The sequence below is a fragment of the Pogona vitticeps genome, chromosome 11 (genome assembly GCF_051106095.1).
Source record: "Pogona vitticeps strain Pit_001003342236 chromosome 11, PviZW2.1, whole genome shotgun sequence".
NCBI classification, from domain to species: Eukaryota; Metazoa; Chordata; class Lepidosauria; order Squamata; family Agamidae; genus Pogona; species Pogona vitticeps.
Genome location: NC_135793.1, coordinates 26,006,215 through 26,034,177, shown reverse-complemented (window position 1 = coordinate 26,034,177; position 27,963 = coordinate 26,006,215). Strand labels below are relative to the sequence as shown.

Here is a 27,963-nt window from a genome sequence, read left to right as displayed (position 1 = left end):
GGTGTCAATTTGCCACCTATGTACCTTTTTCAAAACGCAGATTTCACTGGAAAGTCAGCAAAGAGCTCAAAATTCTCCAGTGCAATTTGCTCCATCTGTTTCTGCACAAGACTGCCCGTTTGCAATTTGCAAATCGAGAGCAAGCAAGATGTTGATGCCGTGTTTACAACAACTGTTTCCACATCCACACAGCTGCTGTAGTTGAGATTTGCTGAATTGCATGTACAGCCTTGCCAGTGTCACGATACAAACCGTATTGTGGTTACGCTCCACCCGGATCAGGCTCTGAGCACGACCCTAGAGATGGGTGAAAGTATGCTTTGTGAAAGTATGCTTGAGGCTTTTACTGTTGTCATTTTTTGTTCATTATATCACTTGGTGCTTGAAAATGTTCTCCTCCAAAAGTTATGGATAAGTCCGAAAAATATAGAAGCAAATGCCAATATTCCTACTGATTTCTATGGAACAGGACTTTAAAAAAATCCTGCATTGATGCAGATTTCAGTAAAGGTCCTCTTGGGGGTGGGAGGGGAGGCGACCTCAGCTTGTCCCAGAACAGACCTCAATCCACCCCATTGGCTTTTGTTCTTCTTGGCTTACTTGGGGGGGGGGGGCAGTGCAGCCCCACCGAGTCCTAAGGGCAGAAAGTTGCCCATTGTCGGTAGAGGGCTTCAGCCTGTGTTAACCCAGCTCAGATCAAACCCCTCCAGAACGGCCTTTGCACACATGAGACACCCCCTCATCCTACGGAGCTACATAGCAGCCGGTCCACCCACCCACCCCTCACGTTACTGCAATGGCTAGTAATTGAAAGATTTTGCTTTCCCTTGCTTCTTGTCAATGCCTTCCGAGTGGCTGAGTGGATCACTCGTTCTTGGGGGTCTTGGCTCTGGGAAGGGTGTGAGTGAAGGCCCAGATGGCTGAAGACTTTCTGGAAAGCAGCTGCCTGAGAATTGGGGGGTCAGGGGATGGAGAGAGCAGGAGCAAGAGTGAGGGAAAGCAGGAGAGAGGAACAAACACACACACACACACACACACACACACACAGAGAGAGAGAGAGAGAGAGAGAGAGAGAGAGAGAGAGAGAGAAGCAGAAAAGGAACAGGCTGCCAGGTCTCCCAGGGAGACATAACACTTCCGGAGCAGGGCAGTCCGGCCAAGGCTTCAAAGTCATCCTGGAAGGCTTCCCGCCTCCATCTCCACCCCTCTTAGAACTCAGCAGGCAACCTCAGCTTTTGCCTCCAGGAACATCGCACCTCCTCCTGTGGTTTTCAGGGCTGCCTTTGTTTGCCCCTACCTCTGCTCCTTGTAAAGGCTTATGGGGCCAGGGGGCAGCCGGGGTCACCATCCCAAGACAGAATGTCTGGGTCGTATTTTGGTGGGAGAGGCAACAGCCTTGGGGCAAGCGCTGTCCTTGTTGCCAACAGCCCAGGCCAGCCTTGGCCTTGGCCCGACCGGGCGAAGGCAGGGCCTCCCTTGTTTGGGCTGAGATACCAGGGGCTCGTCCTTCGCCCTGTGCCCGCGCCAGGCACGGGTGGCCTTCAGCAGGGCCACCGTTGAAGTTCTCCAAAGTCCAACACTGGCAGCCGAACCCAGCGGCACAGACAGCCTGTCAGGGATGAAGAAGGGGCTTGGGAGGGCTGTCTTCCTGCACCTGAGAAACTAGGCTTATGACATGCTTCCTGCAGGAAGACTGATGGCAAAGCAGGCTGGCTATCCAAAGATGGCGGGCGAGGCAAGGTCCCTGGCAGAGGAAGAACTGCCTCCTGCCACGAGGGGTCAGCTGCCCTGCACAGCCCTGCGCTTTCTGCATGGTGATGGAGGAAAGGAGGGGGTGGGCGAGTGACGCCAGCTGCTCCTCTGCCAAACCCACATTCCTCCCCATCCCCTACTGAAACAGAACAGGAATCCATGCAAGGAAAAGGCCAAACATCTGGTTTTCGTTTCGTGCCTTGCATTCCAGTGAAGTCTACACAAAGGCTTCTTCATTGGTCTCCTTTCCATCCACCGCATAGCCTTCTGAAGCTGCTGGAGGCCCCCCTCTGGCTCTCCTTAAATTTCTTAGCCCCCTTTCCCTACAGCTGGGCAAGCCAGCAGCTCATTCTCCTTCTCCTAGTCGTGGACACATCCAGGAGCCTCTAGATCCTGTGGATCCCCTTTCCTTCCTTCCTTCCTTCCTTCCTTCCTTCCTTCCTTCCTTCCTTCCTTCCTTCCTTCCTTCCTTCCTTCCTTCCTTCCTTCCTTCCTTCCTTCCTTCCTTCCTTCCTTCCTTCCTTCCTTCCTTCATTCCTTCATTCCTTCTACCCCCCCCCCCCAAGGCCTGGTGAGACCACCTGCAGCTGATGTTGTAAAAGTGCCCATAGAAGCCGAGTCCTCATGAGACAGGAGAGCCCAACACTCTGCCCTTCCAGGCACCTGCTCAGATTTGCTGGGAGGGAGGGAGGGTGGTGGGTTGCGGATCTGGGCCCATGGCCGCCTTGCCAAGCAGAGCAGCTGTTGCGACAAGGAAATAAGAGTCACCTTGAAGGACCCCAACCAACAGCACATTCTTCGGCCACCCCTTTGGCCTCGCTTTCGGGCGGATCTTGGGATTTGTAGTTTGCTGGGCACCTGGAATACCCTGGCAGGGAGCCTCCTCCTGCATCCTGAGAGGCTCACCCAGATTTCCCTTCCTGGCACCTTTCTGGGCAATGAGAAGGGCAGGTCGGCACAAGCAGGAGTGCTCCCTCTGGGCCAACCCAGGCTTCTCTGTGAAAGAGCGACTTAGAATTTGCTACCCAGGCGGGCTGGGTGGGGGAGGGGCCCCCTGCACACATATCCAGCTAAGCACCTTGGGACAATCCCGATGAGAGACCAGGTGCTGGGTTATATTCTCCCCCCCCCCACCCCAGTCTGGGGACCTCTGAGGCCATGATTCTTGCACTCATTGCACCCAGACAAGTGCAAACTCTGCTTCTCTTTTTCGCTGCCTTCCTCTCTTAAAAACGGCCCAGCCTCTTTCCCGGAAATGGGTCCCACTCCAGATGTTTGGCTGCCAGCCAGGACGAATCCTGCCAGGCCTGGATCAGCAAAACGGCTTGCGGTTGTCTCCCTGCAAAGAGGAAGATGATTGTGCACGAGTCGTCCCTCTGCCAACCCTTTGGCCGTGAGTGGGCCACCGCACCATCCCTTGTGGGAGGGGGGGGGCTCCTGTGGGACCGGCAGGGAAGGAGGTCCCCATTGGGGAACCCGGCAGAGGCCCTCGTGGAGGAAGAGCGTCAAGGCCGGCTTCCCCCTTAAACCCGCCATGGGCTCCCCAGCCCCATTGCCTTCCAAGTGAATTCCCCGGCACCGAAAGGGGCAGCTGCCGGGCCACAAAGCGGCCCTTTGTCACTTCTTGAACTCTTCCAGAGGGTGAAGTTGCTGCAGCCCCTGTCGCGTGAAATATAAAACAGATCAGCTGGTAAATCTTTATGAGGCCACCTTCGGTTGGTCTCAGAGCACAGAAGCTTTCAATCATGCATCAATTTTTATCAGCCAACACAGAAAAAAGGTGACAAACGTCTTAACTGCAGATTCAAGAGCACTCATTTGGCTGCCATGTTTCAAGATACCGGAGGTGGAAGAGGCCTGGGGCAGAAGAAAAAGGACATAAAAGGTAGCAGTGCCTTCATTTATAAGGGGGATTTTAGCAAATCTCTAATTGAGAGATGAGCTGTAAGCACAGAAATACCAGCATTTAAATGCCACTGTCTTTTTAATGATGGAAGTCACCCTGAATTGTTTTAAGGAGAAAGACGAGGTAGAAAATATTTTAAATAAATACTGTACATGATAAATAAGTCCCGGCCTCTGCTGCCTTCAGACAAAGCCTGAAGATTTTGGTATATTCTGAGAATAATCAACCATCTTTTCATTTCAGAAGACGGTTTCCTGTTTTTTTTTTTTTTTTTTTTTTTTGAAGAGGATTTGTCATTCTAAAGCTGACTTTGCAAATATGGCCCACAACGGTGTGCTTTGCAACCATTAATGGGCTGCTAATTACTATGTCAGCCTTCTGGCCCAGCTTCCTCTGCAGAGAAATGGGATGTCCAGAATCGCCAAACAAGAGAGATGGTTGAGTGGGTCGATTTCTGAGTGACGAGCATCTGCCAACCCTGGCATGGTTTTCTAATTAGTTGATTAGTGTGATATTTTTTGAATTGTGGTGCTGGAGGAGACTCCTGAGAGTCCCCTGGACTGCAAGGAGTTAAAAGGTATCCCTTCTGAAGGAAATCAACCCCGAGTGCTCATTGGAAGGACAGATCCTGAAGCGGAGGCTTCAATCCTTTGGCCATCGCATGAGAAGAGAAGACTCCCTGGGAAAGACCCTGATGTTGGGAAAGTGTGAGGGCAAGAGCGACCAACATGAATTTGACCCAACTCTGGGAGGCAGTGAAAGACAGGAGGGCCTGGTGTGCTCTGGTCCATGGAGTCATGAAGAGTCAAACACAACTTAACTAAACAACAAGTGTGATGTTTTATTGGCTTTATAGCTGAATTTATTTTTCACTTTGCTTTTAGGACACCTTTATCCCTTAGTTCAAGCCAGAGTTGACCTCTTCATCCCGGCTTGAACTAAGGGATAAAGGTATGCTGAAAGCATGCTGTTGTGTTACTTTCTGTTGAGAACTATCTTGGTGGTTACGGATAAATGATTTAAAAATGTGCTCAGGCAAACTGGAGGCGGAGGCGGCCTCCGGTGACATGAGCCAGATCCCAGAAAGGTCTGCTCAGAATCTCAGGTTTCCTCTCCCGGACCTTCCCACCGATGGGCCAAAGGGATAAATAAATCCGCCTGCATCAGCCACAATTCCGGCAGGCGGGGGCGGCTGGCGTCCCTGGGGACTTTGCCGGCTCCTCTCCCCCCTCCCCGTCTCTTTGGGGGGTCCTCGCAGGGTTGGGGTTGCGCCTCTTTCAGCTTCGCGTCGGGGCCCCGTGTCTTGCTTGTCTCCCACGCGAAGAGGGCGCAACGGTCCTAGACGCCCCCTCGTCCGACTGTCCCCCTTCCCGCTGTCCGGCCAAGCCAGACGGACGCCCTTTTCCGTACTCTAAAGCTCGCCCGCAGCTGGGATTTGGCGGGGTGGGGGCCGGCGTATGATCTCCCTCCCTCCCTCCCTCTCTCTCTCTGTGTGTGTGTGTGTGTGTGTGTGTGTGCGTGTGTGTGCGTGTGCGTGTGCGTGTGTGTGTGTGTGTGTGTGTGTGTGTGTGTGTGTGAGAGAGAGAGAGAGAGAGAGAGAGAGAGAGAGAGAGAGAGAGAACGGGAAAGCGACTTGTCTGGACACCAGCGCCTAGAATCCGGGAACAGCATCTCCTCGAGGTGACCGCTGCCCCCCCAATCGCCCCGCCCCGGGCAGGACCAGAGCCGACGAGGCCCCCTCTGGAAGCGGCAGGAGGGAGGGACGAGGGTCCCCCCCCGCGCCTCCACGTGGCTCGCCCGCTTTGTTTACAGCGGGGTAGGGGTGGGAGGCTGGCCGGGCTGCTCCGGGCCGCCCTTCGCCCTCGGACCGCCCTCGCCGAGGAGGCGGGCCGCTCGGTCCCCGCCGCCCAAACCCGTCCCCGCCGCCGGCGCCCGCCCAGACCCGGGCGCGGAGCGAGCGACCGCGGGTGCCAGGCGGCGGCGGCGGCGGAGGTGGAGCAGCCGCTGCCCCAACTGGCGGGCGGCGGCGGGCGGGCCAGGGGAGGCTTCGCGCCCGCCATGGCTCCGTGGCACGGCTCCGAGCTGGCCCCGGCCGGGCAGCAGTACTTCCGCTCGGACAGCAGCGACTCGGCGGCCCACATGCTGGGCTCCGCCGGCGGGGACCCTCTGGCCAAGCACCCCCGCGGCCCGCCGCGCTGCAGCCGGCTCTGGCTGGCCGTGGCCGCCCTGGGCATCCTGGCGCTGCAGATCGCCTCCGCCACCGGCCTCTTTGTCTACTTCACCGTCTCCATCGCCAAGGTGAGCCCGGACGGCGGCGGCGATCCGCGAGAGAGCCCCTCTCCCCCTCTGGGCGGCCGGTCGCCCCTCGGGGCTGCTGCTTCCCCAGAAGTCCCGTCCCCGCTCCGGGGTCCTCGGGAGGAGCGCGGGAGGGTCGGGGGGCGGCGTCGTCGGGGCAGAGGGAGCAGCCCGCGAGCGAGCGCCTCTGGCAAGCCCGGTTTCGGGGGGCTCCCTCTAGTTGGGCTCAGCGGGACTTATTGCTTCCGAGTAAGCCTGGAAGGGCTCCCCCTGACAAGGGGCGCCTGGAAGGGTCTCTGGGGGCTCTCGGCCCCGGGGGGGGGCTGCAGCGTTCAGGAGCTGAGCTTTGCAACGCGATCTCCCTCCCCCTCCCCGGCCGACCCCCCGCGTTGCGTTGCGGAGCCGAACCGTCCGGGCGTGGAAAGCGACGGCGAAACGGGGAGGGTAGCCGTGAAAGCGAAACCTAAGCCGGCCCTTCCCGCCGGCGGACCGACCGAACCTCCCCACACACAGAGAAACACACACACACACACCCCTCGACCGAAGAGCGCTTCTACTCCGCTTCTCAGGCAGATCAGGGGGGCGCCAGAGCCCTTTCCCTCCCCGTGCTCGGCGCGGCGCCGGCGGGCAGGGGGGAAGAGAAGGAAAAAGGGGTCTGTTCTCGGGGGGGGGGGGTGGACGCCAAGTCAAGGAAGGGCAAGAGTGTCGGCCCGATGGAACGGGGAGCAGCTCCCGAAGCTGCAGGCGGGCAGTATTTTTCTGCTGGGGCCGACCGAGAGTCCCAGAAGCCTGGAAGCTCTTCATCAGACGAGGGGGCACCCCCATTTAGGGGAAGGGGAAGAAAGTCAGCTGGAGGCCTCACAGCTGGGTCCTATCCGATGAAGCGTTCTGGGGAACTCAAAAGCTTGCACTCTTGGCCCAGTAAAGGTGTTTTCCTTCAGCTCTTGCTGGGCAGTTGAGGACCAGCACAGTCCCAGGGTTGCAAGCCTGTGGCCCGCACAACACAACAAAGCTGCTCTTCCCAGAGAAAGGGGTGTCTGCCTTGAGAAAACACCGCCCGAACAGACACTCCCTGCAAGGGAGGAGGAAAGGGAGGGAGGTGGGGAGGAGAATGGCCCCTCCCCCCTTTTGCCTTTGCTCCCTCCGCTGCAAATATCCCTCCCTGAGTCTTCCTTTTCTCTTTTACTCCTGCCCTCTCCCTTAGTTGCCCCTGGTGTACCGGGAGATGTGCAGCTGCCCCCTGGAGACACCCAGACACACACGCAATGGACTGTGGTTTGGCTTGCAGGGTATTGATATTGATGCTAAGTAAATCATCATCATCATGGTCATTGTGTGCCGTCAAGTCAATTCTGATTCATGGCAATCCTTTTCAGGACTTTTCTAGGTAGAGAGTACACAGAAGTGGTTTCCCATTCCCTTCTTCTCCCACCCCCCCCACCAAAACAAAATGTTGAAACTGAGGCTGTCCTATTTTGGGGCACATCCTGAGAAGACAAGAGGATTCCCTGGAAAATACAAGAATGCAGGGAAAGGCAGCAGGAAAAGAGGAAGACCAAGAGGAAGATGGACTGACGCTCAAAAGGAAGCCACCGGCTTGAGTTTGCAAGAGGCAGGGCAGGGCAGTGGAGGACAGGACAACTTGAAGATGGTTCATTCCCAGGGTCACCTACGGGGGGGGTGCGGGGGGATGACTTGACGGTGGCGCATAAACAACAAGCAAAGAGAGAGAGAGAGAGAGAGAGATATTCCCTTCCTCCTTCAAAGCCTGACTGGCCTGCTTAAGAGTGGAACTGGCGGGTGTTGATGTGGAAGGGAGGTGTTGTTGTGAAGTGGAAGGGAGGGGTGAGGGTGCACTGTAGACTTCAACCCCTCCACCAATAAGGAAGAGGTCGTGCCTCTGGGGGGAAATCAGCTCCCTTTCCCCAAAGGAAGCAGAGCTTGGGGAAATGTATGTGTTTTTTTCCCCTTAATGGTGAGCCTTGGAATCTGGACGTGAGCTTTTGCACACCTGGAAGGGACTCCCGCGGGGTTGGGGGGGCAGTCAGCTGAGCAGGCCGAGATAAGGAAGACAATCTGCCACAGGCTGCTGATTATCCCTGCAGGGGGGACAGGAAGGGATTTCACCATTCCTTCAGTCGGGAAGGGGGCTGACACGACCCAAGAACACCCTTGGGCTTCTCCAGGGCAGGCCAGCTGTTCCTGGCCTTTGATCCTGCCCTGGAAGGAGGCAACTGAGAGAGCGTCCCTGCCCGGGCCGATGCAAGGCGCTCTGAGATCCTGGGATGCCACCTTGCACAGGGACAGACCTTCGGCCCACCTGGTCTGGCCTTGCTCACTCCGGCTGGCAACCCTCCACTGCCCTGAGCTGAAGGGAGGACTGAAGGGAGAACTGAAGGGAGAAAGTGTCCGGCAGCCCCTCTGGACTCCTTCCTGTGCCTTTGTGTGGGAAACCTTTCTGTACAATAATTAACCACTCTTGGGAAACCCGTTTCCTGGTAGCCTCTCAGAACTGGCCTTGCAACTCCTCCATGGACGCCGCTGCTGTCGCTTGCAGACCCACTGCCCTGCCTTAGCACAGAGAAGCTCTGCCTGGTTTTCCTGTGTCACATCCAGTTTTTTCCCCCAAAACTCTCTCTTTTGAAGAGCCTTCGGGCTGTTTGCCAGGGATAGTGGCATGGAAATGCAGCTATGGAGGAAGCTCCACCGGTGAGTTTCTGCCTGTTACACAGCTGCTAAAGACCCTGGGTCCCCAAAGCTGGTGCCCCTGTTGGAGAAGGGTGCCGCTGGGCCACTCTCCGGAAGGCAACCAAGGGGAGCGAGCCTAGTTTGGTGCCGGCTTTGGTGCGCCCTCCCCGTCCCACAGCTCTGAAGTCATGGGCTGCGGCCCACAAAGGCTGCTGCCCAAGGACACCTGGATGGTCTTTAAGGCCCCCCCCCCCGGGTCTCTCTTGTCCTCGGTTTCCCCTGCTGGAAGAGGACAACCCTCTAAGAGCACCTGGCAGTGGGTGCCTCAGAGATGGCGTGTCTTGTGCAGCCTTGCTCCTGCATTTTCGTGGGGCTGCTGTGGCCCTGGGCACTCCAGAGATGTGGGGCCTCGTGCCTCTGAGGCTAAAAGCCCCAAAGAATATTTGCCGTGTACAGGTTTCAGCAGCCTCTCTGCAGGGATCACCCAAGGGCTGGCCACCCCTGGCAGCCTCTCTGTGTGCCAGTTGATCTCGGCTTGTCGGGCACCAGCCCGGGCGGGCAGGCCTGGCATGCTCAGGGAAGGCCCGCCACAGCGCAGTCTCCCTGCCTGCTTGTCTGGAAGTTTATGTGTTTGGCCGAGGAAGGACGGGCGTGGCGTCGCCCCTGGAGTGGAGTTTCCCGGAGAGCTTTCGGCAGTTTCATTTTCCCATCAGTTGCTGCATCGCATTTCCAAGGCTGTGTGAAACATACAAGCTACTGAAGGCGGGGGGGGGCAGAAGCTGGCCAGCCCACCCCAGGACAAAAAGGAATCCATTGCACGAGGGGTGGGGGGAAGCCGTGCCTGGCAAGTCCCTCTGGTGGGTGCCCTTGCAGGGCTAGCTAGACTCGACACCCGAATCACACGTGCCCAGTAGTCGTGGCGGGTCTGGCCACAATGCTCTTGCACGAAGCAGCCCTTGTGAATCCAGCCACTAAAGAGGCCCTCTGGGTCCAACCCTAGGCAACACACCCTCAGTGGCAGTCTGTGGCACAGCTGGGCAGGGGACTGGCCTGTTGTTTGGGGTGCGCCCCACCTGCACGAGTCACAACCCTCTGTTTTCCAGCTGCCTGGCTTTCGGGTAGGTGGGAGAGGAGTTTGGTTTGATGCACCTCAATCTCACCCGGGGGAGTCGGGAGGAGACTGTTGCAATTTGCTGAGCTAGCGTGCCTTGGCAGCCTGCTGTCGGCATGTGTATGTTGTGTTGACACACAGGGCTCCTTCCACAATGTCTGACCCAGTTCCTTGGTGATTGCCGGGGCCGAGGGCTGGACGCCCAGTTTGTGCATGAGGGCGGATCACTGGGCTTTTTGCCCGTGGCTTAATAAACACAGCCTGCCTTCCCTCGAGGCGCCTTCCTCCTCATCTGCTTGTTTTGAAAGACCTGTCGCCCAAGCTTCGGGCTGCCTCCGGGTTGTCTGGGGGCAATTCCCGAAAGGGTGGGGGTTACCCGAGAGAGGGGGCTTTGGGGAAAAGCTTGAGCAGTCCCCTGCTCGCTCCCTCGCTGCTCTTTTTTGGCCCAGCCAGAACCCAAGGTTGATCGCTGAGAGACCCACCTCTTGACCCCGTTGCATTGCAGCCTCTTCTGAAGGCTGGCTTTTGTTTAAGCACCAGTTAAGTATGTGCACGTGTATAAACAAGACACAAAAACCTTCTGATCTTTGGATCAGAAGGAAACGGTCCAAGTTTTCCTCAGATTCTGACACAGGTTCCACTTCCATGGACTTTTTTTGGACACACACACACACACACACTTTTTTTGGACACACACACACACACACACACACACACACACACACACACACACACACACACACACACACACACACACACACACACACACATATATATCCCTCAGAGAAGCGGGTGGCGGCAGTGTGAATCTTTAAAGTGCCTGTGAAGACTTCTTGTGGCCTCTGCTTTTGTGGGGGGGGAGGGCCACATTGCCCGCACAGAGCTGGCAGGTGTGTGGTACCCTTTGTAGGCCACCTCCACCTGGGACTCTCACGGTCGCAGCCAGGAGGGGGGTGGGGGGGGCGGCGGCAGCAGGCTTGGCCCAGAAGCCTTTTCTCCTTGCCCCCTCCTAGGTTAGAGACTCCGCGGCCCGCCTACCATGGCTCCCCTTTCCTTCTAACAAACCTAACCCTTTCCCTCCCCTCCCCACTGCCCCCCCTTTCCTTTCTCAGCTCAAGGCTCAAGCCCAGGGCAACTCGGAGGAGCTCAGGTGTCTCCTGCTGCTCAACAGGGTGCAGGATTTGGAGGAGCTGGTCGGCAACCAGTCCTGCCTCAAGCTGGCTGGCAGGATCAAGGATTACGTGGCCACGGTGAGCCCTGGGCGGGGGGGAGGCTCTGCCTGTCTGTCTGTCTGTCTGCCTGCCTGCCTGTCTGTCTGTCTGTCCCCACACCTACACAGAGAGGATTTGGGGAAATGGTCCCCCAGATAAGCAGAGAGAGAGAGAGAGAAGAGAGCATGGGAAAGAGGTCGCCCAAGCCTCGTCTGCCTGACTTCGATCAACGGGTCCCCAAAGATGCGCCTCCTGCCTCACTCTGGGCGCAAGCAGATCCCCTCTGGCGTGAATCCAGCCTCGGGGGCAGGGATGGGGCTGGGGCTGCACTAGAGAGTTCTGGGGGGGGGTCTTCAGTCAAGGGGGAGGGGCTTCTCTCGTCCCCACCTTGCTTCTCAAACCCCTCCCCCGTGCTTGTTCTCCTTTCAGGTGATGAAGGACATGAACCGAATCCAGCAGGGTGAGTCCAACCCTGGAGGGGTTAGGGAGGATGATGCCAACCACCGGGGATGCTGAGAAGGGAGGAGAACAGAAATCTGTGTGGAAAATGAAAAGGGGGACACATCATAGCAGACAGAAATGGGGGCATTTCAATATTTCTTCGTCTCCACCCACCCCACCCCCAAAAGCACATCTTCACAGGATGCAAAAGCTAGGATTAGCGGTGGCAGCTCAGTGGCTTACAGAGGAGTCAGCGGGTGGGAGTTCGATTCCTCCCCCCACCCCCAGCCTCCTTGACAGGGGCAGGACCCAATCCATAGGGTCCTTTCCAGCTCTGCCGTTTCAAGGTATTCCTTTTGTTATTATTATTATTATTCCTACCTAAATTGGTCGCCATGGAAGCTGGCACAGATCTGGTACAGCTCTCCTACGAGGGAAGGTTACAGGGACCAGGGATTTTTAACTGGGGGGAGGGCAAGTAAGAGAAGGGTGTAAAATGTAGACGGGAGGACCTTTTTTCTTCCCCTTTTTCATAGTACTAATAGTAAGAGGGTTCTCCACCAACCTTAGTGGAAGATCCAGGGCTGAGCAAAGGAAGGGCATATTCAGACGGCAAAGTTAAACGGTGGAACTCACTGCCACAAGGTGTAGCAAAAGTTTCCAATATTGGACAGCTTTGAAAGGAGATTGGATAGCCCAACCCCCTCCTGTGAATCTACCCAAAGTGGGCAGTCACGAGGGCTGCCTCTCCCCCCCCCGCCCCCATATGCCAGGCAGGGCCGTTCACCCCAGATACCAGCTACGAGGGAGCAGGAGCAGGAGGGAGTGCTTTTGCCCTTGGGCTCATGCTGCAGGGCCTCTCCTGGGGCAACAGGTTAGACTACAACTGCAAGGTGTTCCCGACAGCAGGTGGATCGTGGGATGTGCAGTACTAGCATTGTCAAAGGCTGCCTGAACTCACTCCGTTAACATCCCCTTGTGCTCAGTTAAATGCGGAATTTTGCCCCCTTTTGCCACAGAGACTTCGAAGAATTTGAGCAGCTCCTCAGATCGGCAGCTGGCCGACAGGTGGCCAGGGAGCAGGCCCTCAGCCCACCTGACGCTTGGGAGGCAGCGGACGAGCCAGCCAGGTGAGCATCCCTGCCCAAACTGGGAGGGAGGGAGGGGGGCCCTTTTGAGAGTGTGGGCCCCCTGCCCCTCCCTCCCCCGCTTCAGCCTCTCTGGACCCCCCCCTTCTGGTTGCCCTCCAGGAAGTCGCGGGCTCTTTGGAGAGCTGCAGCAGTCCTGCCAGCACCCCGTCTACCAGTGGAAGAACGCAACCATGCACGCTCACCTGCAGAACGTCACCTACCTGGACGGCAAGCTGCAGGTCCACCAGCCGGGCAGGTACTATGTCTACGCGCAGATCTACTTCCGCTACCCCACCGAGAGCGCCCATGTCCGTTCCTCCAGCCGCCAGCTGGTGCAGTGCGTCAACCTCCAGAGCAGCTACGGGCAGAACAGCCTGCTGCTGAAGGGCGTGGGCACCAAGTGCTGGGCGCAGGATGCCACCTACGGGCTCTATGCCCTTTACCAAGGTGGCCTCTTTGACCTCAAGGCCGGGGACAAGCTCTTCGTCTCTGTCTCCTCACTGGACATCAACTACAACGATGAGGCTGGCAGCTACTTTGGAGCCTTCCGCCTCCCCGGATGATGGAGGAGGACGCTGCCTGCCCCAGCATCCTGAAGATATTGCCACCGCCATTGCCTTTAGGAGCTGTCAGGGCACCTGAGCCCCCCAAAGACATCCAGGGAGGGGCCCTGGGATGCTCCCCCCTTCCCTTTCCCTTGCTTGTTTCCCCTCTCTCCTGGGCAAATGGCCCCGAGAGGCAACAGCCAGGAATAATTGGGGCCTTTGGGGGACAGGAGACGGCCAGTCCTTCCCTCCTGGCAAGAGGAGGGGGAGGGGAGGGGAGGGGAGGGGAGGGGAGGGGAGCCAGTCCTTGACTACTGTCCCACTTGAGCTGTCGGCCCGCCCCCCCCCAAAGGCAGCTGGCAGTCTGGTATAGCTTTCAGATGTCAAGGAGGGCTGCCTCTGCCCCCCCCCCCCATGCCTTCTTCTGCCTTTCCTTCCAACCCCAGAGTCCTTCCTGTAGTTTTGCTACTTCCAACCATCCGAGGTGCTCTTGCTGGTTGTGCCCAATGGAGGAGGCAGGTTTCCAGGACAGCACCTTGGGAGGAAAAGTAGGCCAGGAGGTCAGAGGCTGGCATTTGCCTCCAGGGCATCTTGCGAAAGAGAGAGGGAGGGAGGGAGGGAGGCACACCTTTCTGCTTCCTTTCCCTCGAGGGCCTGTGCCCAGCCTCACGGGAGCAAGTCCCCTTGGCACACCCTGGCATTTCCAGTTTGCCGACTGCCTTTGCTTCAGTGACCTGGGTTGGAATGGCCTCAGGACGAGGAAGCCCCGGTAGGGGCTGCAGCCCTTTCCCTTTGGGGCTCTGAGAGTCGAGGGCTGGCAGGAAGAGGCTCCTTTAGCTGCTGGACAGCCAAGGAAAGGGCGGGCTTGTCTTCTGGGGGCCGAGTTTGGCGGGACCTCCTTGCATCAACCTACACAGTGGGGTTGGCCTTGCATTTCAGAGAGGGAAGCCGCTGATTTCAGAAGCAGGATTAGGAGGGACGGCTTTGTGGGGAAAGATCAACAGAGCTCAAGACCCTTGACAGAATCTGAGCAAGACCGAGTTACGTTCCCTGTTGGCAAAGGCTGCCAGGCTGTGGTGGCCAGCCTTGGACCAGGTCAGGATGTCGGTCCCTCTGGCCCAGAGTTGGCCAGCTCTCCTCTTAAGGTATAACTGCTGACCCCCTGCTCCCTTTCAAGGGAAGAGGTCAAGGGTCCACCCCATTCTTAAGACATGCCCTGCACGGTTCTGTCCCAGCTCCCCAGCCGCAAGGGGAGGGCGTTCCTAGAGAGGGCCAGGGAGCGCAGAGGGACGAAACCACCGGTCCGGCAGGCCGTTTGAGTTCAGCCCAGGTGGGTGTTTTCTGCAGAACGGCTGGAATAACTCAGCTAAGAGGATCCCGTCTGTTGCAAAAACCTCTCTGAAGAAGATTGTTCAGGAAAGGCCTTCCCAGGGGACCTGGCTTCTCTCAGCCCCACTCAGGAAAGCCAGAGGGAAACAAACGGGCTTCTCGGAGGCCGGGCGCGCCGGTGGGGAAGCAAGCTGCCAAAGGTGGAGCCTCAGGAAGCGAAAGGAAATGTGCGAGGGTCAGCTGGGGCCACGGGGCCCTCCACTGTTTTTGTTTTCACTGGGTGGGTGGAGGAGGAAGAGGAGGGCTGGGATGGTTAGGAGAAGAGTTGGATCCGCTGGCCTGTAACGGTCCTGCACTCTTCCTTTTGCTAAAGCGAAGTGGGGCTAAACTCCCAAGCATGAATCCACAGCCTTCCCAAGAGGATTCAAAGGGCTCCTCATTCACAAAGCAGCAAAGCAAAGGGGGGGGGGTCACGTGAATGGGATGCCGGAGGTCCATTCTCAACCGCTGCATTTTCCCCCACATCGTTCCAGGCCACTGCTTTCGCTCTTGCGGGGTGAAGGGTTGCCCCTGCAAGGGACTGCAAGTCAGATTCCAACCCCCCCAGTGCCCGCCTACCCCCCCACCCCCAAAGTATTCACGGGAGCTTCTGCAGAGCTTCAGGAAGGGGCTGTTTCATCATTCCCGCCTCCCAAAAGAGGGAGAGAGCAGCAGACTCAAGGATCAAGCATCAGGGTTATTTGTTATACGGTTTCCTTTACTCCTTCATGGAATCTCTTCCCCCAAAGCAACTTCAAAAGAATAATATAATAAAGTCTTTTTCTTCTAAACAGAAGATTAATTTCCACAGATTATATAGTGCAATTTGTTATCTGGTAGAAAAAAAAATAACATGATTATCATTAGCTCTGTACAGGGAGGGGTCAGGGACGCTGAGGACCGCTCCAGATTTGCCATAAAAAGAGATACAAATCTTTGGAGCCCATTCTGTAAAGTTCTCAAGGGGCCGGGAGGAGGGGGGAGCGTTACACGCCCTTCCTATTCCCCCCCCCCCAATGCTCCATTAGTTGAACAATATAGAGTCCGGATCCTGGTTTGCCATTTGTGCGATGTGCTTTAATACATCCTTTTTGGTAATAATCCCCAGCAATTTCCTGAAAGGGAGAAGGAATAAAACCGATGAGCAACACACAAGAGATCCTTCTTCAGCCTCCCCTCCACGTTTCCCTGCAGGAAGCGTACCTTGCTATAAACTAGACCCTGTTAACATCCGCTATAATGTGAGGAGGGAAAATAAAAACAGCAACCAGCCTTTTCACACTGACTTTCAGGGCCCATGTCAGATTTGCTTGAAGCTGTGGGGGGGGGGGGCTGATTCCCCCTGCAAGGGTCCTAGGGTCAAACAATTCCCCTCACCCACCCGCCAATTCTCAGAACTGCAGCACCCCAAACTTTCTGGGCAAAAGCATCCGGAAACCAAACAAAGCTGAAAAACCAGTTCGCTGTATATAAAACAGGCACCACGAATGGGAGGGCTTCATGAAGACAAAAGCCTTTATCAGAAGCGGCATGAAGCAATCTCTAGCAACCCTGGGCAAACTAGTCCAGATTCACTGCAAATTTCTTGCCTTTGTTATTACCAGGTTGTGTGAAACACTTGTATATATACAATATATTTTTCATGATTGTCAATTAAAAGTCTTGCCTCACTTATTTATTTTTATTTTATTTATTAGGTTTTCACCCCACCCCTCTAGACTATGTCTACTTTCTTCATTCTCTTTTCTAAAAATGAAGGTACTCCCAAACTCTGATGCAAAGATCTATTATTTTCTAGTTCGGTGCCCTGTTATGTACAAATCCCCATACAAGGCGGTTCCTGCTATTTCGGGTAACTGAGACCTTATCTTTAAAAGCATTCCACTTATTCTAAAAGAAAATATTTTATCTTGGGGTTTTTCCCCCATGTTCCCCATAGTTTGCTTTTTTTTTTAATTGGAAAAAAACAGAAAATCTGTCCTTGCAGGGGGGTGGGGGGCAGGGGAGAAGGGTTTCATTTTCATTTTTTCCCAGGCCTTCACATCTCTGCTTTTACACACCACAAACAGCAGAGGCCACAGCAAGCCCTGCCCTTATTCCCAGGAGACACGGTGGCTCTTGGGCCACTGGGCCCCCTTTTTTTCATCCCTGCTAGCTAGGCAGGTGGCTGCAGGCTGGCCCTCTCGGGAGGAGAGAGAGACACAAGGCTAGGGGGCTGGGGCTGCTAAACCAAATTCTAACAGCCCTCAATCTGCGAGTTCACAGGATTTTCCTCTCTTCCAAAAAGCACCACTTGGACAAGTGGATCACCTGCCAACCTCTACAACGGGCCGAAGCGCCAGGAGCGCCCAGGTGGCCCACGGACCGTTCTGGCAGCCCAAGAGCCCTTGGCCTTAAGAGGGGGCCCCCGCACCCACCACACCCCGGCGCGCTCACCCGTTGTGCGTGACCAGGCACTGGCGTAGCCCGAGTTTGCGGAAAATGTCCACCACTATCTCCATGGGCGTTTGGTCTGTCACCGTGAAGGGGCTGAGGTCGAGGATGTTCCGGAGCTTGAGGGCGGACGGGGAACTGGGGGGCAGGGGTGGGGAGTGGTCCGTGAAATAAATTATGGAGCTGCTCACAATCCCGTCTTGCTTCTTCCGGGCAGACTCTGGAGGAGGAGGAGGAGGAGGAGGGAAGAGAGGCGGCTGACGAGAGCTGGGCTCCGCACACAGAGAGGCCTGGCGCCTCCGCTCCTGTCATCACCCCTTCTTCATCCTTGCCTTGGGCTGGGCGGGCAGGCGCCTTCGGGCCAAGGCTTTGCCATCAGGCCGCGGAGGCAGAGGGAGCAGCACACACAGAGGCAGGGACACCCCGGCGCTGTGTAAAGCCCAAGGCTCATCTGGATGGGGCCCTACCGCTGCCCTGCCCCCAGGTTTCCCCCACACAGGTCAACCCCACGGGCTCCCAAAGCCTGCAAGCTGGACTGGACGGCCAAAGGAACCCCTGAGCTCCCCTTTGCACCCGCGTTTGTTCTGAACCTGGAAGCTCCATTTAGCCAGAGCTCAGAAAAGTGGCTTTTTGTTCTGCTAATGGGGCCACGGGCCAACTGGAGGATTCTTGGGATTATAATCCACCAAAGGAGCTTTTCCCCCCAAGCTCTCAATGCAGCTCCCAGGCGGAGCAGCCTTTGCAGGCGATTCTCTCCTCACCCTTGATGTGGCCTAATCTCTCTCAGAGGGGGAGAACCCCTTCCTGGAGTCAACCCCTTGGAAGTCAGACAGGAACATTTTAAAAGTCTTTCTCATAGACACAGACTCACAAACGCCCCCATTAAACACACCCTCAGAGCCTCCGGACAACCGATCACAACAGAACGCTGAGAGAGGCAGCAACCAAATTAAATGAAAGAAGTTAAAACCTTTGAAACACAAAGCGTTCCCGTGCTGTATGGCAAGACGGGACCAACCTCCAGGCTTCTGAGGAGGGAGAGAAGATGCTTCCTTCCCTCTAGACGCTGGAACATGAAAGGAAGCAGCTTAAGCATCTCGCTCCTCCCGACAGAAAGAGGCCTGGTGGCTCGCCCTGTTCGGACTGTTTTCTCTCTCGGGCAGGCTCTGGCTTCGTTCTCCGGAAGCTCGGAGGTCTGTGTGTGAACTCCCCCCCCCCCCAACAGGCCAACCTCTCCCCAGAGCCTTCCCTCCTCCTCTGCCCGCTCACCTATGGAGATGATGAGGTCCCGCCTGAGGACGAACCCGACCAGCCGCTGGGACTCCCTGGAGACCACCACAGGGTAGCCGCTGTAGGTCGTCTCGCTGATGACGCTCTCCGTGTCCTCCACGGTCATGCTGTCCTGCGTGAGGACCGTCAGGGGAGGGTCCGTCCGCCGGGGCCGCATGACGTCCATGGCCAGCGTCTTGTGCGAGAACTCCTCTTTGGCTTCCAGGAAAGGGTAGCCATTCAGGCGGATGTGGGCGTCGTAGATGCCCTCCCGGCCGATGGCGTCGGCCACCCACTTGCTCGTCATGGCCGCCGCCATCAGAGGCACAATGTACTCCAGCCCGCCAGTGAGTTCAAACATGATGACCACGAGGGACACCGTCATCCGCGTCACCCCTCCTGCAACACACAAGAAACACACACATCCACCACGTGTGCCTGTGAGCATGGCGGGCGTTCTAAAGGAAGCCCTTCCTTCTTCAGCCGGATTTGGAAGCCGTGCCCTCTTCTTCCTTAACCCCTACGTCCACTGTAGGGTGGGGGTGGGGGGGGCCTGCTCTGATTTAAATGGAAGAAACCAACAGGGTCCTAGTCCTTGGTAATACAGAGAAGGAGGAGCCCCCCCTGAAAAGCTAGCCAGCTGGCAAGCAGCTGTTTGCTGAAGGCAGAGAGAGTGCAAGGGAGACCCGGGGGGGGGGCAGCCCTCCCGGCTGGCTTAGAAGCGAGGCTGCTGCTGCTGCTGCTGCTGCTGCCTTCGCGAAGGGACCATCGCACGACCTGCAGGGCGGGAGCAGCCACAGGACACCAGGAACCCAAACCAATTGCAAAGAAGGTGGCTTTAAGCGCTCAGCGTTCAGCTCCCCTGTGATTAAAGTCTCCACTGTTGGAAGGGAAAAGAGCCATCGCTGGAGCTGTTTAAGGGGTGCCTCTAAAAGAGGGATGGGCAGAGCATCTCCCTCTGGTAAAGCAAAACAGATCAAAGTTTATCCTCACCTCCCGTTTCTCTTCTGGGTTGCTATGGGAAGTTCCCAATTGGACAAATGGCGGTTACAAAGGTGCCGTTTATGGTGCAAGTGCTAATTGCTATTAACCTCTGCTCGAGAAACAGCTGGTGAAAACAGGTTTATAAGAGGGGAACACGTCACTCCCTACCAGTCTTTTTCTCAGCATAGCTCAAAGTGCCTGTGACGTGGGCCCAGGGCATTTCCTCTCACGGAAGCCTTGCCCAGCCTCGGAGACCCGCAGAGGAGGCCATTCCCGCAGGCCGGCCAGCCTCGGAGGCTCCTCTGGTGAGGACACGAGGCAAGGCCTTCTCTGTGGGGGCTCCCGGGCTTTGGACATCCCTGCTGAGGAAACCCAGGCTGATTCGAACCCTGATCTCCAGATTCCTAGTCCGTCACTCTACCCACGACACCACAGGTAACCCTTTTAAAAGTCTTCAGAAGATTACGTTACAAGCCTCCTCCCCCTGAGTCTAAACTTGCAGGAACAAGGGGCTGCATTCAGTTTTCGTTTGATGCTTTATGTTGTGAGAGGCATGGCAGATAAATAAATAATGACTGCTAAGCATATGGGAAAACTGGCCAGAAACCCCTCCCTCCCTCCCAGCTCCCGGCTCTGCTGGCATTCTTCAAGGCTTCCCTCTGCCATGGGCTCTACCTGCCTGACAGCAGCCTAAGCATGAAGGCCAAAATCCAACAAGAAGTCCCAGCAAGAGAATCCAGACAGAATAAATGGATTTTACCTAAGCACATGCCAGGACCTCCTCCCAGGGCAGCAGCCCCCGAGGCCCCATCCCCAGGGTCCCACCCCCCCCCTTTCTCAGCAAACGGCTCAGCCACTCACCCAGGCAGGCCGCGGCCCCCACCATCGCGTAGAGGCCGGGGGTGATGCAGTCGGCCCCTGAACTGCACCAGCCTTCGAAGATGGCCCAGTCGTGGTGGTGGTAGGCCAGCTGCTCCATGCCCACCCCCAGCAGCCGCCCGGCGATGGCCCCCACCGCCATGCTGGGGATGAAGAGTCCCGAGGGCACCTGCAAGAGAAACGCGCCCATCACTGTGCGCCTGCGGAGGTGGAGGGAGAGAACTGGCCATGGAGGCAGAGTCACCCGCCCCTCCAGGACTCCCCGGGGAATCCTGTCCCCCTCGCTCTCCCTGCTCCTGTTCCGGCGGATCTACAGGTCCACTCCCTTCTCTTTGCTGAGGCCGGCGGAGGGGGGGCCCTTCATCTTAGGGTACACAACAAAGGGCACACAAAACCAGACACAACAAAGACAGGAACAGCCTGCACCGAAAGCACGCCAAAGTCTCCCGCCGGCCCCGGCTCCTTGGAGAGAGCGCCCGGTGCGGCACAAGACACCCCAGGAGGAGAGCCCGTGGGCCCCCCCCCGATGCTCTGCAGAAGGCGCCCGCCGCCCACCTTCATGCCGAAGGTGAAGATGGTGATGAAGGCCTTCAGGAGGAGGGCCAAGGCCAGCTGCCACATGGCCGTCCGAACCCCCTTCCCCGCAGCCCGGTCGGGCAGGTCGTCCCCCTTGGTGTTGTTGAAGTTGTTGAGGTAGTCGCAGAGCTGGGAGGAGTCCAGGAGGCTGCAGTCGTTGAAGAGCTCCGAGATGAGCTCGCTGGTGCTCATCCGCGTGTACTGGTTGGGGAAGGCCAGGACGGCCGTCAGGGCCGTGACCACGATCACCTCCGTCACCGGGTACTTGCCCAACTTGGTGGTCTTGCGCCGCCGGCACCAGGCGATGTTGCTGTGGATGAAGAAGGCCCCCCAGAGGCCCCCGAAGATGCCCAGCAGGATGAAGGGCACCAGCTCCAACAGGTGCCATGGGGTGTGGAACTCCACGTAGAAGAGGACCAGGCGGCTGTTGCCAAAGGGGTTGATGGAGCGCAGGGTGAAGGCGGCCACCAGGGCCGCAAAGAAGGAGCGCCACAGCGTCTTGAGGGGGAAGTAGTAGCTGACCTGCACGGGGACAGAGGCAGGAAGGGTGGGGGTGGAAACCAGACTCACTCCGTGCCCAAGGCGGCTACCTGTGTCCTCCCCCCCCCCCCGGGTGCAGTAAAGTTTCCAGATCACCCCTGACAGCTGTCCTCTGCAGCCAGCAGTGAGGGCTAGCAGCTTACTTTAACGCTGTTAGGCCAGCACGTGCTTTTGCGGACAATGATCACGACTGGAAGGACCATCACCCATGTCTGTCTCTCTATTAATGTAGATGCCACTTTCACATCTTCACAGCAAAAGCAGCTCAGAAAGAGAACAGGAGGGCGGAAAGCTGCCTTATATTGAGCCACACCGGCTATTCAGCGAGGATTTCCCCCCGCCCCCCACCGCCGCCATCAAGATCTCTGATCTTCCTTTGTGGTCTCCCCTCCAAGCCCCAGCCCCAGCTGACCCTGTTTTGCACCTGACGTCAGAAGAGACCGAGGGGTCTGCTGGATGGAATGGAGCTCCTTCCTCTCCCTGGCCCTGCGTCCAGGGCCTCCAGGGCCCTGCGGCTGAGCACCAGCCTTTCCCCCTGGCCCCTCAGGCGGCCCAGGGGGCAGACCAGCCTCGGCCAAATTCTCTCCCTGAAGGCTGCCCGGCAGAGGCAGCAAACAGAGCAGCTTCAGGCTGCCAAGCCAGGTGGGACGGCTCAGGACCAGAAGGCAGCCCATTGCACCCTCGGGGCTCAGCCAGCCGGGAGAGAGGAAGCCTCGTGCCTACGTTACCTCTTCAAGGCTGAACAGGACTCCTCCGATGGGGGCACCAAAAGCCACCGACACCCCAGCGGCGGCAGCCGCCGACAAGACCTAAGAGGAGCAGAGCAGGAGAGAGAGACCGGTCAGGGAGGGCCCTTCAGGCTGAAGGAGCGACAAAGTGCCGGGCATGCCTTGCTTTGAATGACTTAGCCATACGGCCACAAACTCCCATCCCTGCACATTCAGACATGACTGGGGCGCACCGTTTCCCTGCAGGATGACAACAACGTCCAAACTCTTGGGAGAGGGAAAGGGGTCCCTCCAGTTCTTTCGGTCTGCTCCAGTTCACTTGCCCAGAACTGTTACACCTCATTTACTGCCCGCAAGCTCATCATTCACTCAAGATAAACTCACCCAGAAGTTTCAAGACCCCCAGAAAACCCCTACTCAGAGAAGGCCACAAAACTCAAGCAGGCACAGACCCACAGATGAACACACGGACGCACATGCACACACCGAGATAGAGGTGCACGTTCTGGGGCTCAGGGAGGGCGGGCGTTTACCTCCCGGCGCTTGGCCTCGTTCTTCCTGTACTTGGTGAAGAGGTGGCAGAGGATGTTCCCGCAGCAGCAGGCCACGTGCACCAGCGGCCCCTCTTTGCCCAGGCTCAAACCCGACGAGACGGCCAGCACCAGGGTGATGGTCTTGATGACCAGCGTCCACTTGCCCAGGTAGCCACGGATGATGAACCCACTCAGGATGGTCTTGATCTGAAAGCCAGGCCCAGGAGGAGGATTTCAGCACCAGCGCCATGGAAGGAGAGGGCCCGCAAGAGTGACAGCCACCCAGGAAAGTTCGCTGCTCCCACATCCAGCCTGGGGGGGGGGGTGTTGGGGTTGCAGGCTGCACTTCAGAGATGGTGGTCTTTCAAGAGGGTTCCCCCCTCCAGGATGCTTTGTCACAAGGGCCGGTCTCTGGAGGCTGGGACAAGACAACATCCACCAGCCCTCCAGCCCGGTTCAGCCAGTGGGGAAGAAGGCTGGGAGTTGAAGCCCAACAGCAAGCAGAGGGCCATGCCCTGCCCCCCCCGCCCCCCGCGTTCTGCTTTTCCCACTGGGGATCTCCAGAGCTGCAGATCCATGAAAGGGAGGAGCGATGGGGGCTGACAGCTAGACTCACCTCTGGGATTCCGGAGCCACAGGCATAGGGAGCGAAGCCCCGGACCAGCAGCACGGCCAGGAGAGAAAAGAGCAGGGCCCAGAGGACATAGAGGAAGTAGTTGAGGATGTACGCCAGGGCCCCCTGAAAGGGAGGGAGGGAGGGAGGCAGGAGAGCACGCGATGAGGGCGCAGAGCCGAAGGAGGGACGGAGTCCTTGCTCCCCCACCTCCAAAAGGATCTCTCTCCCCCCCCATCCCTGTGCCCCACCCAGAGAGCTGCCTGGGAGCTGCCAGTCAGGAAGACCCGGCCACACAGAACCTGCCGCAGGGTCACCCACCCCTTCCTCCTTGCCAGTCAGAAGCTGCGCCCATGTCCGCCATTCTGGGCACTTGTCTCTGTCCTTGAAGGTGGTCTCTGGGGAGTTCCAGCAGCAGTGCTCGTGGTTGTACCAGGTGCCGTTCAGGCAGACCCCCTCCTTCAAGTCCGTCATCCAGTGGGCAGAGATGTCGATCAAGCCGGCCAAGGCCCCTGCGGGAGGAACCGGGAGGCTCCGTCACACGGAACGGGCGCGGGCTTCCCTGACCTGGCGGGGAGCAAAGCAGTGGGGTGGGGTGGCGTGGGGCTGGCGCGGGGACAAGAGGTGGGATTCCTGGCTTCCCCCCGGAGCCCCTGGGGGCGGTGGGGCTGGCGCTGGAGCTGCCTAAATCGGCTTGGCTTTCTCACCCGCCATCAGCCCTATGAGCAGCATCAAGAGCCATCCTGAGAAGGAGTCGCTGACGCTGTGGATCAGGGCCCACGTGGACTCTTTGCTTCGGTTGGTGATCTGGAAAAAAGCGTTTGAGAAGCAGGAGGTTAGATACTCTCCTTTGGCAGTCACATATGTGTGTGTGTGTGCGCGCGCACGCATGCCCAAGAGCGGGGAGAGGGTGACCCAAGGACGACAGCCGCCTTGCTAGGCCCCGGAGAGGGAGCCAGGCGGAGGCGGGAGTGGTGAAAAAGGTGGGTCTGGGGGCCACAGAGGGGCCAAGCGCCCACTCCCAGGTTGCTGGCTCAGACCCCTCTGCAAACAGAGGCTGGCAAAAGAGCTCCGCTGCCCCTCCCTTGAAATGCAGGGGTGCTCCTCGGCCCACCCACCCCCCAATCCCCACTGGTAGCCAGACCCCAAACCCTGCTCCAAACAGCACTCTCTCCCTTCTGGAAACAGCCACGCCTCTGGTTGCTGAAGAACGCTCGGCAGGTGACAAAGTCACAGGCCTGTTTCCTTGGCTCTTCTAGTTCCTAAATTTAGTGGGCTCTTGGCCTCCATGAGCCTGACGGGCCACTCAACCGCTCCGCTTCCAGGTACGAAGGCATGACAGGCACGGAGGAGGACGCCTGGAGAGCCAGCCATGGAAGGACGCTCCTGGTCCCGGGCAGAGGGAGCTCCTGCCCTGAAGACGCCGGGAGGGAGAGAAAGGCACGAAGGCGACCCACCCCTCTCGACGCAGCAGGAAATCAAGTCCCCCCCCCGCCCGCCCACCCACCGAGAAGCGCCCCCCCCACTGACCTCTCTGTGCCTGTCACGGTCCCGAGACTTCTCGCGCACCCAGTCTATTGTGTTGAAGTCCTCATAGGTCCCGACGCCAGGGATGGGCTCCTCCAGGAAATCCATCATCTTGTGGGCCCTGTTCACCCCACCTCCATTGTACGAGGAAAAGCCTGCAGAAGGGGCCACAGAGAGGGACAGCTTTCAAGGATGGACCCGGCCCATCGCCTCCCGCGGAGGGCAACAAACCTGGATGGCACTGGAGGGGGCGGAGGCCAAGCTGTCGCACAGGGAGAGAAGGGACTCCAGCCCCCATCCGCCAGCTCTGCGGAGAGAGCAGGTCTGTTTGGTGGCAAGCCCTCCCCGCCCCCCCCCAATCCCCCAACCATCTCTATTCTGGCGGCTCCGCGGCTCCTGTCATGTCTTTAAGGCAGCACTGCCTCCTCTATTCCTGAATGCCTTTCCGGGAGCCTTTTCAGCCAACAATGAGGGTAGACCTGTAATTTGTGCACTTATTTACTTATCTTCTCCTCGACAAGGAAAATAAGCGGCTGCCTTAGCCACCAGGGCACTGCCAGCCAGTGCCTGTCATCCAAGACTGGCACTTCCGACTTAGGCACCTCGTCCAGAGTCCCCGCCCTGAGCTTTCCATAGTCCTGTCTGGAGATTCTCTGGCCCTGCCTGAATCCTGATTAAATCTTGCCAAAATCAGCCGAGACTTGGAGCGCTCAGGATGGGACCGTGGTCAGCTTGAGAGTCCCACGTCACCAGTTGCAAGGAATTATTTCCTCCCAGTAAAAGTCTCCTCCTGCCAGCTGAAACTGGCAGATGCCGGGAGTCCCCACAGCCCTCCACCTGGTGCTGCCTGTTCATTCACAGGGGGCGGCAGGAATGGCATCAGTTGCCAAGGGGGGGAGGTTTCTGAGCAAGTGGGTGGGGCTGAACCCTCCTCTCTGGTCAGAAAGGGAGCACGCAAGAGTCAGCGCAAGAAGCTCGTGTACTAAAAAGAGAGCTGGTGGGAGGCACCAGGGACAGGGAGCCTGAAGCACTGCAAGTTTAGAAATGAATTAGTATTGAATCAGTGGGCTGATGTTTTAGACATTCTATCCTGCTTTGTGTTGTAAAACCGCACCAATCTGCACAGATGGTTGGTTCAAAGGGAGCCCTTCCTTTTATATACTTCTGTCATGTCTCCCCCTCCCCTTGTCTGCTTGTTCTGCCTAAGCTAGAAAAGCCCTCAAGGCAGAGGCCTCCATGCCTCCAGCCGCCTCCATGCCTCCCTTGGCCCTTTCGGCACCTTCTGCAGCCCCGTTCCAAGCGACAGACCCCATTTCAGGGGCGGCTACAGCAGAGATTTGAACGCAGCCATCGTGATATTGAAACTTTGGTTTTTTTAAAATTCCTTTTGCAAGCTCCCCCCCCCCAACATGAACCTGCTTCTCTTGGTCCCTCACTTTCCTCAAACTGCCCCCCCTCCCTAGGACTCCAGCAGAACCCCTCTCCCGATCCGTGCACCCCTTACTCCGCTGACGTTAGCAGGTCGGTGCAGCTGGGGTGCATCTGCCCCACAGGTGACCTGCTTGTTAGAGCCATTCCCACATTCTCGTCCCTCCCCCTGTTTGGGAGACCCCTTCAGGCCTCTCCGCTTTCTCCTTCTCCTGTCAAGGCCTCCACCCAACGGCTAGAGGAGACCAAGTGGCTGCAACTGGGATTTGGGCTTCCCACTCAGCCATGGATCCGAGCGGGTCCGGCCATTGGATTCAGCCGGGCCAGCCTCTGCGAGGACGCGGGCCAGCAGGCACAGGACTGTGTCCGCTGGGGGGGGGGCAAGAAGGCGGTGGTCGCCACTCACTGACCTGGCAAGAAGGCTCCACTGCCAGGGCTCTCCTTCTCCATGCCGAGCGGTCACAGGCGGCTGCACCTGGTGTGGGCAAGCGGGAGCCACCCAGAAAGACCTCTCTGGAGACCACAGAAGGGAATGCAAAATGTTCCCAGAGAGACTGAAAGGTGGAGGGAGGGAGGGAGGGAGGGAAGGAGAACAAAGTCGCTCTCCCAGGAATGTGCCGGGCCAGGTTAATCTTTAAGCAGCCCTCCTGATCCAGAGAGGAGGCAGGCAGGCAGGTCGGGCAAGGGACGAAATGGCTGCAAGGCCAGCCCTGCTTTCCTCTCCTGACTCCACATGCGATACCAAGACGGGCTTCTCGACGGCTCGGAGGCATCCTGCAAGGCCTCCTTTGAACCTTCTGGCCGGTTCCGGGAGTTACAAAGTGCAGTCGACACACAGAGCGGCCTTGCAAAGCAGCCCGTCCCGGTTCCCTTCCTCCCCCTGCCTCCCAAAACCTAGGCCTCCCTTTTTGTCTACCACCACCTGCTGTGGCTCAGGGCCCCAAAGGCCCACCCTGGCCCTGGAACACGGACCCCGTCCCGCTGCAAAAGGCAAGCTCCTTTCCCTCCCGGCCACGTTTTCTGCCCAGGGCTCCTGGGAGAGGCACTCAGGAAATCAGCAAAGAGAGACGGGGGAAGGGGGGGCTGGTTGAGCCTGGAGGAGGTTCACTCTCTTGACACCTGAAAAGATGTCCCGCCTGCTTTTTTGTCCCCCGAGAAACCCCTGGCTGTTTTCCTTCTCTCACAGCAAAAAGGGGACCCCGTGGGGCATCTGCCCCCTCCCCCACAGGAAGGGCTCCCGGGTGGGATGAAAACTTTCTCTCCACGGCCGGTGCCTTGCCTTCCTCAAATCGGCCAGAGGGCCTTCCGACCGAAGAGCCGGAGGAGTCCCTGCTGGGGGCACAGCCAAGGGCATGGATCCGGCTCCCTGTCCTCCACCCAACTTTATGAGCACATCTTCTTCAACAGCTCCCTCCGTCCCTCCCTCCCTTCTGCAAGGCTCAAGCACAGCCACTTCTCAGCCCAAGGGGACAGAGAGACCTCCAGCGTCCCTCCCCAGCCCTGGCTGCGCTCACCCACCCGAGGCGAGAGTGAGGGCCAAGCTGGTCAGAGGACGCCCCCTAGTGGGAGGACCCAGCGGTTCCAGGGAAGGGCAAACGGCTGCCTTCCTTCCCAGGGGGTGGGAGCTCAAATCCAGAAGAGAACAGAAGCTGGCAGGCAAGGGAGGCAGGGGCTGAGCCCACTTCTTCACTCCCCAGAATTCTCAACCCATTCGTTCATTCATTCCACTGAGAGCAATTTGCATGATATCACACACACACACACACCCGCCACCTGCCATGAACTCTTAAAAGAAAATGTTGGGAGCAAACTTTCCAGCCCCACAGATCTCTTCTTCATCAGGTACCTGTGCTCAAAGCAAAGGTTTAGTACCGGTCTTGGGGAATCAGAAATGGAGGGAGACCTTCCGGCTTAGTTTTTATGACGCCTTCCCTGCCTGCAGCCCTTTGCTGAAATCTGTTACTCTCCCGGTGAGGAGAGAAGGTTTGGGTGCTTTATCGTTCCTG

At 57.8% G+C, this 27,963-nt stretch overlaps 3 protein-coding genes across 5 annotated transcripts in view; 1 reads left to right on the top strand and 2 right to left on the bottom strand.

Moving 5' to 3' along the window:
- CCNB3 (cyclin B3) overlaps positions 1-27,963 on the bottom strand; it is a 54,113-nt gene that overhangs the window by 11,390 nt on the left and 14,760 nt on the right. The window lies entirely within an intron of this gene.
- Positions 5,397-16,121, top strand: LOC110080149 (tumor necrosis factor ligand superfamily member 10). Its single transcript, XM_072981415.2, has 5 exons — positions 5,397-5,956; positions 10,865-11,002; positions 11,393-11,423; positions 12,424-12,534; positions 12,655-16,121. The coding sequence occupies exons 1-5, from the start codon at positions 5,717-5,719 to the stop codon at positions 13,095-13,097; spliced, it is 963 nt and encodes a 320-aa protein (XP_072837516.2). The 5' UTR covers positions 5,397-5,716; the 3' UTR covers positions 13,098-16,121.
- Positions 15,145-27,963, bottom strand: part of CLCN5 (chloride voltage-gated channel 5) — a 27,572-nt gene continuing 14,753 nt past the window's right edge. For 2 of the 3 annotated variants that reach the window (XM_072981413.2, XM_072981412.2), the window contains 11 exons: positions 24,533-24,684; positions 23,710-23,809; positions 23,324-23,514; positions 23,006-23,128; positions 22,390-22,596; positions 21,857-21,937; positions 20,568-21,110; positions 19,995-20,181; positions 18,150-18,548; positions 16,884-17,100; positions 15,145-15,562 (listed from right to left, as the gene is read on the bottom strand). In XM_072981413.2, the coding sequence (XP_072837514.1) occupies positions 15,472-15,562; positions 16,884-17,100; positions 18,150-18,548; positions 19,995-20,181; positions 20,568-21,110; positions 21,857-21,937; positions 22,390-22,596; positions 23,006-23,128; positions 23,324-23,514; positions 23,710-23,809; positions 24,533-24,684 (2,291 nt within the window). In that variant the 3' untranslated portion in view covers positions 15,145-15,471. Of the gene's footprint in view, positions 15,563-16,883; positions 17,101-18,149; positions 18,549-19,994; positions 20,182-20,567; positions 21,111-21,856; positions 21,938-22,389; positions 22,597-23,005; positions 23,129-23,323; positions 23,515-23,709; positions 23,810-24,532; positions 24,685-26,367; positions 26,506-27,963 lie in introns of those variants that run through there. The other variant, XM_072981414.2, reaches the window with a different exon arrangement.